The sequence below is a fragment of the Macrosteles quadrilineatus genome, unplaced genomic scaffold (assembly GCF_028750875.1).
Source record: "Macrosteles quadrilineatus isolate MER2022 unplaced genomic scaffold, UCM_ALF_1.0 Scaffold_1__1_contigs__length_201487025, whole genome shotgun sequence".
Classification (NCBI taxonomy): domain Eukaryota; kingdom Metazoa; phylum Arthropoda; class Insecta; order Hemiptera; family Cicadellidae; genus Macrosteles; species Macrosteles quadrilineatus.
Genome location: NW_026542594.1, coordinates 11,303,563 through 11,315,589, shown reverse-complemented (window position 1 = coordinate 11,315,589; position 12,027 = coordinate 11,303,563). Strand labels below are relative to the sequence as shown.

At 36.7% G+C, this 12,027-nt stretch overlaps 1 protein-coding gene across 3 annotated transcripts in view; it reads right to left on the bottom strand.

The window, feature by feature from the left end:
* LOC129001887 (TATA box-binding protein-associated factor RNA polymerase I subunit B) overlaps window positions 1-7,805 on the bottom strand; it is a 130,772-nt gene extending 122,967 nt beyond the window's left edge. For 2 of the 3 annotated variants that reach the window (XM_054429351.1, XM_054429357.1), the window contains exons 1-2: window positions 7,509-7,805; window positions 1,802-1,892 (exon numbers count right to left, since the gene is read on the bottom strand). In XM_054429351.1, the coding sequence (XP_054285326.1) occupies window positions 1,802-1,892; window positions 7,509-7,607 (190 nt within the window). In that variant the 5' untranslated portion in view covers window positions 7,608-7,805. The remainder of the gene's footprint in view (window positions 1-1,801; window positions 1,893-7,508) is intronic. The other variant, XM_054429358.1, reaches the window with a different exon arrangement.
* Between the last annotated feature and the right edge of the window lie 4,222 nt (window positions 7,806-12,027).

Genomic DNA, 12,027 nt, shown 5'->3' with positions numbered 1-12,027 from the left:
TTTTTATGTCCCTAGAGGTCAAAAACACAATTAAATCTAAAATTTTATATATGTATACAGGGTGTTTATAAAGGAGTGTCACAAACTTCAGGGGCTGATGGTACTAATCAATCAAAACAAAAAAGTACATATAAACGTAGGTCGAACAAATTTTGTTTCTTTTCTCAGACCGTGCAGAGGCTAACAAAATGATTAATTTTGACCTTTTACACCTCAAGTTCGATATTTTAACCGATACTGTACTGTTCTATGTTAAATTATGTATAACAATCAATAAAAAAACAAATTTCGATATTTTTGACCTTAATTTAGGTACTTATATTGGCCGTACTGAAAATTTTGCATCGCCAACTAGAGGTCCCTTTTCGCTTTCCACATCGCAATTATTTGGCGCCACCTGGAAATGGTTTCTTGAGAGCTGTTTGTCCAGAACTTTATGTCTTGTACCAAGAGTGTAGTAATCATTTTACTTATTTACAACCAACTGCCATTCCATTTCTAGGGCCTAGTTGTCCCCGGTCAACGTCAAGAATGCTCACCAACACGTTGTCTCCGGCCGAAACTATGATTAGTTAGGCCTTCCTTCTTTGACATCAGCTCCTCCAGTTTAGTATAGAATGATTCCATCATTTCACATAATGTCACAAAACAATATCTCACAAGAGGTAATCAATGAACATAGATTAACTTGATCACGTGCGCATTACTACAGGTCAGCAGTAACAAAAACATAATGCAGGTCTGTCCATCCTAATCGCAAATAGTGCAAATGGTGCGGGTGACATGTCTTAATGATAATTCGGCGTTTGCGCAAACTAGAAATTCCCACAACCCGACCAGGGCAATCAATCTTGCTCACATCGCGTTGTGGGTATTTTGGACTTGCTAAATTGCCGAAGAACATTATACCTTCAGCATTTGAGAAAATCAATTTACCCACAACGCGGTCTGGGCATTTTGCTTCGGCCATTGTTGAATCTTCTGTCTTGTTAAATTACTGTTAAATAGCATTAATGCCAAAACGGCCGTAACGGAAGTTACAACTTATTGAGCTGTAGACAAAAGGTAAATATAATTTTTTGGTTACATCACAGCTCAGGGGCTAAAAATATGGATTTTAATGGTCATCGTTGCCTACAAATTGCCTACAAATATAAAAATATCAAGTTGGAACGCATGTCAGAACATCAAATTCAATAAATCATGCCTACACATGAACATCATCCTGATTTTACGTGTAAATATAAATGTTTCGTGTGTCAGTGTGTGTGTATATGTGGACTTCAACGATGACCAATGCTATTAACAGTAATTTAACAAGACAGAAGATTTGACAATGGGACTGTTGGCCCCGAAACTATAGACATCATAAAAGACGACTCGGATTGAAGGCCTAAATAAGGTATTTAACCTATTATTATTAGTACTCTTTATCAATCCAGGAGGCAAAACATGGATAAAGAAGTCATAACTCATCTCTACCAAGTTTCTACGCCCAGTCGTTCTCTCAAATTAGTTTTTACAAAGAAAAATAGTTTCAAATTAAATATAAATATAGCCTATAGATGATAATAATAATAGCTGTGCGGTATGAGTTCTTGCAACAATGTGTGAGGGTTTTAAAAATAAAAACACTAACTTATTTTAATTGTTGGAACTTACTTCAAAGGTAGGCCAGCAATGTGTGTTGTTCCGTTCAATTAAACTACATAAAAAAGCAACTAAACATTGAAAAAGCAAACAATCAAAAATTAAGTAGGCAGTAGGCCCAATTCAATTCCACTGAATCTAATTTACATACCTTTGGGTTTTAATTGTGTTTTCTTTTGCAATACTCTTGTAGTGACTTTTTGTGTACCAAAGTAATCATCATAAACCTCCTCCCTGTAATCCTGCAAATACGAGACAAAATAAGACAATTATAAAGTTGTGGCACTCCAAAACACGTTTTAAAATGCAGCTTAGTTCATCCGTTCCTCATTGTCAGTTAAGTTAAGGCTGAAAATAAGTGCTCGATAATATTGTAAATACCCCCGCCGCAGCAAACCTGCAGACTAAGCGGATTTCAACTTGTATAATTACATATTTACTCAAATATTTCCATAAATAAGACAAATTTATTCCCAATTTAAATAACATTAGATTTAACGAGTGCTTAGGTTTGCTGCTTCGGGGAAGGTAAACAGTGTTTTTTGACCAAACGTCAATAGAATAGGATGAAATAAATAAATTTGCCAAATTTTATCAACATATATAAACTACAACAGTTTTAATTTTCTCCATAAGAATAACATGGAAATTTTAAATTTGGACTTTTTTGAATTTTCTCTGTAGGCCAAATCATTAGGCATACAACAATGCTTCATTATACTAAATTATTTCTTTTTTTAAGCTCTACAAAATGGTTGGGTAAGATATTCCAAAATTTTATGTTTTTAGGGTCAAAATGGGAAAAACCCACTTTTACCCCATAAAACCCCCATAAACCCCCGTTCCCATGGTCCGATCATGCTACTTCGCAAACTCATTCGAATAAATGTAGGTTTACACGTTTATACCAAATTTCATCAAAATTGGATAGTTTTTGTTTGAGTTATCGTGCTAACGGACACACACATACACACATATATATATATTTGTTTTTTATTATTTATATATACTAGTGTACCTGTTGCTCGAAATCAAGCAATTGTCAAGTACCGGTATTATACAGAAGTTATTTTAAAACTAAAGTAATAACGGTCATAATTTTCGATGAGTTTAAAAGATCCGACTAAATACTAATGTAACTAATTAAATACACTATTTAATAGCGCTTTGAAATAATAAACGCATCTTATAAAAATATTTTAGCATTTTTTGGACCTAGCCTTATTTTTTAGTGTTTTCTATAAATGTTTCCCGACTTAAAGCTGTTGTACCAGTAAACATTTCTTGCATGTATTTATTTGATCTGACTTTAGGTAGGTTTACTTTACCACTGTGACAACATGATGTGTATATTCTTCATGGTTTTTTTTTTACTTCCAAAAAGTTGCTTAGCATAACTGGCAAAAATGATTCATCTCCCCAAGTGATTGTGTACCTGGATTCCTTACTGTGACACCAGGCCCATAGGCGGATCTAGGCCCCAAAATGTGGGGGCGCTAAGCCAGGGGGTCTGGGGGCAAAAAATAGGCAGACATTAAGGCCAAAACAAGGGACACTCGGAGGGTTAAAATTTGAGGTTCCTATTATCCTCATATCTGTTATATATCTGTCATATCTATTATCCCCCCCTTTAGCCGCCACTGACCAGGCCTCTCCCCTACTCTTCTCATACGTATAAGATTTCCTATTAATTGTCTCCTCCTCCTGTTTTCAATATTTATCCTTTAAACTCAAGAAATTGTCCGTTCTTCCAAAAAAACTGATTGACTGTTTAGATTTGTCTACAACCTCTGAAATATTACAAACATCAATATTTACAGTACTCCAAAAAAGCTGGTGAGTTTATTTTTATATACAGCTGTTTTTGTTTTTAAATTTGTTTTCAATGTAATTCTTATGGGGAAAATGCGACCTTTGAGAGCGTCTCGTGCCCTTAAGGGTAAGAGTCTAAAACCTTTATGTAAAACTACGAATTGAGACAAATTTTTTTGACACCTCAAACGTTAAAATCGGTCTAGAAAAAACGGAGGAGTTTTGTTCCCAAAAAACAGCCCTCACATATTAATATAAGAGACTAGCTGTAACCCGCGGGCTTTGCCCCGTTTAACTTCTTAATTTTCAAGATTATCTCGTTCGCATGGCTCAATCAGGTCCTGGTTGAAGTTTGTTCGCTACGCTCACTCACCTTTAGGTTGGAGCTCGTTCGCTACGCTCACTCACCTTTAGGTTGGAGCTCGTTCGCTACGCTCACTCACCTTTAGGTTGGAGCTCGTTCGCTGCGCTCACTTGCCTTCAGGTTAGCTCGTTCGCTACGCTAACTCGCCTCCAGGTTGAAGTTCGTTCGCTACGCTCACTCACCTTTTGGTTGCAAATTAGCTGTTGTCATAAATGTAAAAGAAATAATAGTGCTGCACCCTGTTGGTAATCCTTGTAACTTTAATGCTATTGAACACCATAGAACAGAACCAACTTGTTTAATTGAAACAGCTGTTAAGATTCAATAATTCCATTTCTCATAAGGTTAACATGGGAAACTCCAGAGCCACTGGGGCGGAGCCCGAAAGGATTTTTGAAATAAGAATATGCCTATATGTTAATCGGGAATGTGAGCTATCATCATGCCAAATTTCAGCCCAATCCGTCCAGTATTTTTCGAGTTTACTTTTCCCATACACACATACACACATACAGCAACCACCTCTTTTTTATAATAGTATAGATATAAATATATAAATGTGTCTGTTAGCACGATAACTCGAGCAAAAATGATCCGATTTTAATGAAATTTTGTATAAACGCATAAACCTACATTTATTCAAACGAGTTTGCGAACCAGCATGATCGGACTATGGAAACGGGGGTTTTATGGGGTAAAAATAAGTTTTTCCCCCTTTTGACCCTAAAAACACAAAATTTTACGGATATTTTTAAGGAGGCATTTTAGTGTAAATCCAATCAGGCTAATGTAAATTTGCTTAGTCTGCAGGTTTGTGCGACGGGGGTATTTAATATGACAAACATATTGTACTTATTGTATTTAATGGTAAATAAAGACTTAAGACTTAAGTTATGATCTGTTTACGTTTTTATTGATATAAATGGAAAACAACCACCTCCTAAGTGACAACCAACACGGATTCAGAGAAAAGAAATCCATAAATACCGCTCTGGCTCAACTCTGCAACACCATAACCAATATCTGGGAGGATAGAAAACAGCAAACGGCATATTTCTAGATCTCCAAATAGCGTTTGATAACCTACTTCTCCAAAAAATATCAGCCCTAAACATCAACAACAAAGCTCTTGACTGGATTAAAAGCTACCTCTGCAATAGACAACAACTCATTGAAATTGAAAACAAAAGTGGAAACTTCATTAGGTTTTCATCAAATTTAGATCAAAATTACAAACCATCACTCAAGGTATCCCCCAAGGCTCAGTAATGGGACCCCTACTCTTCCTGATCTACATAGACACCTTCCCCACCCTCCTACCAGCAGACAATACATGTATGTTTGCTGACGACACGGCCATTATAGTCCTGGGCTACCAACACCCAATCTAACATAAAAAACAATAGACACAAAAAAAAAATCTGCAATCTCCGAATCAATGAATCTAAAACTGACTGCATGAAATTCACCCCAACAAACAAACCCTCAGCTCAAGAAGACACAACAAATCCCAACCCCACAACCAAATTCCTCGGCATCACTCTTGAACCGCAACTAAACTGGCACCCCCACTTGGAAAGGCTCCAGCGAAAACTCTCATCAGCTATCTATTTCCTTAGAAGACTCAGAGAAATCACTACCTAACGAAGAAACTACTACGGCTTACCATATATATTTTATGATAGTTAGCTAACCCTTCCCGGACGGGTGACGGATATATCCGCCTAAGTCTTTGGCGATAAAGGACGGGAGGCGGAAATATCCACTTATGGTTTTTGATATGATATTCCGGGCGGGAAGCGGATATATTCGCCTTCTCTTCAGACAGACTGGCAGGTGCTTGAGCAGTAACTAGATGTTTCGCGGTACCAAGGAGCCACTTTCCTGCTCTCTCCATGGCTGCGCTCTCTCCTATACTCCCTTCTCTCTCCCGCGCCTACCCCTCTCCCACGCCTCCCCTTCTCCCACGCACCACCCACCTCTCCTACACTCCCCCCTCGACTTTTCGCGCTCGACACTACGTTATCTTTATTTATTGCCTAACGTTGTCATGGTCATATCTTCAAAGACGGGTGGCGGATATATCCGCTGCTTTTCTACTCATCCACGGACGGGTAGCGGATATATCCGCATAGTTAAAAACGAGTAAAAAATTATTTTGACAGTATGAAGTGTTCCATTGTGTTTATTTTATGTATACTCGTACCTAACAAAACACAAATAAGGAAAATTAATTTTTATTTTTTCCAATAGGCTAATTGTTTACTGTTCCATGTCACGATTTCGCCCTTCCGGGAAGGGTTAAGTAAAAAAACAAACAATAAACTTAACTAAAATTTATTAATAGCCTATAATTACCGCATAGGGTTGGAAAATTTGTAGTTCCTTCCACTTTTAGTCATGGCCTACAAATTAAAACTAAAACTAAGGATAAAATAAAGAAACAACTTTATATAGACCTACGGTACCGGTAACTTAACCCTTAGAGTGCCAGGCGAGAAATAAAAGTAACGCTCAAAAAATGCCGATGATTTTCCCCGAAGGTCGCGCTAAAAATGCCGAGCGCGATCTGGCGATTTTTAGGTTAAAATTTCGTAAAAATCAAATTTTCGATATTTCGACCAACGAAAATCGATGTATCGCATCTAGTAACTTTCGACTCAATGTTAATATATGGGTTAAAAGAATCCGAGTATCCATTCGGTTGTTATGACAACTGTTCGATCATTACGAAACGTCCGGTCAGCCGGACGTTGGCACTTTTGGCACGTCCTAAAAACGTCCGGTCGGCCGGACGTCGGCACTTTTGGCTCGTTTTAAAAACGTCCGGTTCCCCGGACGTTGGCACTCAAGGGTTAAATGTTTTGTGTTAGCCTAGGTTAATTCTGAGCCAAGACTGGGTCAACTAAAATTCTTTTCATATTATAGTTCATTGTTCTGTTGGTTAGTAGTAAGTAACACGTAGGCCTATAAGTTAGACAAGAATTTTATTTATGATTAGCTTAGGTACGGCAAAACATTATGTGTTTAAAATAAGGCAGAGGATAACCGGACGTGGATTAGGCGTCCGGCAGTTACTATCACAACCTAACCTAAGTAACCAAACTTGCTGATGATGAAAAAATCGAATAAAGGTTAACTTCTGTTAAAAAAATAAAATTGTAAATGCCTCAAATTCTTAAAGATGTACAGTTAAGAAGAAATGGCATTAGATGCAAAATCTTTGAAAAAACTACACCACGAAGGGCAGTACATCGTATCAAAAGTGATAATGGTGTTCCGGGCCCCCACAACCCGGTGACGTCACTGCCAAACGCCTAATCCACGTTCGGTTACTGGACACGTATCCTTTGCATTAAAATAATGCTCTGCTATAATATGTGTCTAAGCTAACCTAAACTAACCTTGTTAAAGCCTAACTAAACTCGTCCCAATCTGTGTTTGGGTCTCTAACCTCCAAACTTGCTTTCCAGCAAAAAAATTCTTACATTGACATGTTACTACTAGAACAATCAACTTTAATATGAGAAAAATGATGACGTCTTGGCTCAGAATTACCACCGGGGGGGGGGGGCCCTTTGTTTTCAAACTAGGCCTAACTTAGATATTTATGATTTTAGGATTAAATTTAACTCATGAACCAAATATACGATTAAAGTTTGTTTAAAAAATAAATTCAAACCTGTGATTGAGTATTACACTCAGAGCAAAAGAAAAATCCAGCTTCTGCAATAAAATTAGATCCCCCACAGACAGTACACCTTGCATTTGGTTGGGACATAGTACACCATAATCACTCATACAAACGCGCAACCGTCTTATAAATTATACTAGAAATTATTATTTTCTTTAGGCCTAATTTGACTTTGCCTATTGCATACTTCTTGAAGTCAGAGTAGGCCTAAGTAAGTAAATGAATGCAGTGCAGAATGAAGTCGACTCGTTGATCCTGACTCGCTGACTGTTCGGATTGTTGAAGGTTATGTTTATGTTTTTGATTTGATTGAATTTGTTGAATGCCCGATGGATGAGACTTGAGGATTTCAATTTTTATACTCTTGTTCTTCTTCTTTTCTCGTTTGCTTATAAAAAAGCTGGCTTGGTTAAACTACCATGTAGTTACACCATTTCACATTTCATTTTCATAACCATTGCGATTTCACTTTACCTTCAATCAGAGTTTAATTCTTCATTCCCTTTTACCATAGATAAAACATGTTTTATCTATGCTTTTACTTTCTTCTCCTATAAATACCATAGAGATACTGTATAATGAAAAAAGTATTTTTTCGTCAAAATTTTCGAGTTTGATTTTTGAGTGGCTATATCCGTTTTGGATCCCCATGAACCCAAAAAAGTGGTTTGTGGATGTCTGTACAGAGCTACATACACGGCCGCCTTTAACTCCAGGCCGCGGCCTTCGAACTGGCAACGTCACAAGTGGTGTTGTAACAGCTGATTTTTTTGGAAGCAACTAATGGTATTTGTGTATTTACGAAAGATTGATTACTGGAATATGACAATATTGACTCCGCTTAAAAATTTACAGATATAGATTTAATTCATATTGTTTCAGTTTTCAATTATGTATGTTTTATTTTTAATATTTTAATAAATTTATGTTCATAAACTAAAAATTAAATCAATAAAGTGCGAATTAATGAGCTGATGTCACCTGTCTGCCATGTTATCTTATGGGACGTCTGTCACTGAACAACACCACTTGCGATGTTGCCAATTCTACCAGGCCGCGGCCTGTAGTTAAAGGCGGCCGTGGCTACATACCACACCTGTTGTCTGATTTTGCTGAAATTAGGTACCGTAAGTAGGTAATCAATTGTATCTTTAGGTGTTTTTTTAGCGAATTTCCCATATAGGGAATAAGCTATTACCGTAGTACTCATGGCAAGACATGGACCCGGGACCGATTTAATTTTCATTTTGAGGTCCATAGAATCCAAAAACACCATCTGTTCAAATTCATATATACACATAAATAAAAAGAATATAAAAAAGGGTACTCATGTTATTTTACATATTATTTATATATACACACATATATATATAATATATATATATATATATATAGTATAATATATATATATATATGTGTGTGTGTGTGTGTGTGTGTGTGTGTATGTCTGTCTGTTAGCGCGATAACTCGAGCAAAAATGATCCGATTTGGATGAAATTTTGTACAAACGTATAAACCTACGTTTATTCGAACGAGTTCACGATCCAGCATAATCTAACCATGGGAACGGGGGCTTATGGGGGGTTTTATGGGATAAAAATGGGGTTTTCCCATTTTTGACCCTAAAAACAAAAAAACTTTGCAATTTCTTTTAAAACCGTTTTGTAGAGCTTAAAAAAAGAAATAATTTAGTATATTGAAGCGCTGTTGTATGCTTAACGGTCACTGAGAAAATTCAAAAAATAGTGTAATTTAAAATCCCCATGTTATTCTTTCGGAGAAAATGGAAATTGTTGTAGTTTACTTGTTTATGGATATATTTTGATAAGATTTGGCAAATTTATTTATTTCATCCTATACTATTGACGTATGGTCAAAAAACACTTTTTACCTTCCCCGTAGCAGCAAACCTGAGCACTCGTTAAATAATGTTATTTAAATAGGGAATACTTAAATATGTCTTATTTATGGAAATATTTTAGTAAAAATGTAATCAGACAAGTTGAATTTCGCTTAGTCTGCAGGTTTGCTGAGGCGGTGGTATGTTTTTAAATTTTGATTTTTTATTGTGATTTCCCATAACAACGCATAAAATAACGGAAAAATCGGAAATGGCTCGACCGATTCTGATAAAGATTATAGTCCTTTGAATTCTGAACAAAATGGTACAAGTAAATTCACTAAGTGTCCATGTGTGTAAGTTGCTTCTTAGTTATTACAATCTTACATAAGCTAAAAATATAGTCACAATGGTGATCTTAATAGCGATTGTTTTGTTTGTGTAAGTGGGCCACGCGATATCTTTGTTTTTAAAAAGTATGCATTAACTTAACACTAATGTTTTGTGTAGCTACACATTATTTACTAATATTTACATGAGTAGGCGGGAATCAAGGCCCCACTAGAAAACTAGTGGGGCCTTGCGGGAATGCGTGTGCTTCGAGAATAGAAATACGAATTACTTCTAAGAATACACGACATTGGTTACACGTTTGCTAACTAAACCTAGGTGAATACTAGCTAAAGTCAAAGCATATGAACCGCTTATAATGAAATTGTGTAATTGTGTGTTATTTATTTTGTGTGGTATTTATTTCATACTAGCTGTAACCCGCGGGCTTTGCCCCGTTTAACTTCTTAATTTTCAAGATTATCTCGTTCGCATGGCTCAATCACGTCCTGGTTGAAGTTTGTTCGCTACGCTCACTCACCTTTAGGTTGGAGCTCGTTCGCTACGCTCACTCACCTTTGGGTGGAAGCTCGTTCGCTGCGCTCACTTGCCTTCAGGTTAGCTCGTTCGCTACGCTAACTCGCCTCCAGGTTGAAGTTCGTTCGCTACGCTCACTCACCTTTTGGTTGCAAATTAGCTGTTGTCATAAATGTAAAAGAAATAATAGTGTTGCATCCTGTTGGTAATCCTTGTAACTTTAATGCTATTGAACATCATAGAACAGAACCAACTTGTTTAATTGAAACAGCTGTTAAGATTCAATAATTCCATTTCTCATAAGGTTAACATGGGAAACTCCAGAGCCACTGGGGCGGAGCCCGAAAGGATTTTTGAAATAAGAATATGCCTATATGTTAATCGGGAATGTGAGCTATCATCATGCCAAATTTCAGCCCAATCCGACCAGTATTTTTCGCGTTCACTTGTCACAAACATACATCCATACATCCATACATCCAAACTTTCTCATTTATAATATTAGTAGGATTATTAAATAGCTAACTTGTGAATTATAGTGTGTAAATTAAGGGTGAGGTTCATAACTCCAAGTTTTCATAACTCCAAGTACTTTTAAATACAACAAAAGGCTCCAATGGGACCCTTTGTCAGAAACATTCGGATCATTACAGTCACTAATACAGCAGAAAACAAAGTCATGTTTATCAAAAGAAACACCATTCCTAGTATTACTTATGTCTAGAGAGCTACCATGTCTAAAAACTATGGTGACAGAGGAGCCAATATACAGACATGAGTGTTCTGAACACTGTTTTGAATTGAGGCCTTTAAAATAAGACTCAATGGTACTGTCGTCTAGCCACCTACTTTTCGACCAGTTATCAGATTTAGTTGAACTAAGCTCAATTTTTAATTGGTAAATAGATTGTTCAAGAAGAGTAATATTACATTCACATTTTTTGAGTAAACCATTTAGGTTGTTTATTTCATTGTTTCCACTTACAATGTTTTGCTCTAAACACTCCTTCTCTACCAACAAAGTTTTAATCGTACCCTGAGCCTTAACAAACTCTTTTTTTTAACAAATCATATGATCAATAGATAATTTGTGCTGTTCAGATACAAGCTCATCTTGAACATTGTTGAGATCGTGTTTACGCTGGGAAATTTCCCGGCTCAAGCGATTATCAAGATAAGATAATTCAGTTATCAGTTTCTCATTTTGGACCTGTAATTCCTTATTAATTGAGAAGGATCTGTCCAACGTCTTAATTAAATATACAATTCCAGACTCGACGTTACCAAAGTTGATTTCAGGATGATTTATATTTAATTGTTTAAAATCTAGACAGAGCTGTGATGAGCAATTTTCAGATATTTCGTCTAAATTGACAGTCTCAAACAGTTCTTCAATAAGTTTAACCATAATGCTCAGTGACTAGAATAAAAATAATTAAAATATCATACACAAAGGTTAGTAGAATGATAGTATGTATTTTACAATAAACACAATATATTTAAAAAAGATTGATAAATGTCAGGAAAACTTCATCCCCATTGTAGCGCGTCGATCCGCAGTGATAAGAAGGGAGACTAGCAAGCGATCCCTCAGCAGTTGGATATTATGAATTCCTTCAAACAGTGCCACGCAATCCGTGTGGTGGTACTGGTTGGCGCATAGTGTCACAGTCTTTGAAGGCGCTCTGCGGCCAGGAGTAGCGGGACGGCAGGCGGAGTTGAACAGGTAAATTTAAGGGTTAGTTTCCCCGACCAGTGGGCAGTTGGCAACCCTGAGACGTCTGCGCGGGTAAGATGAAC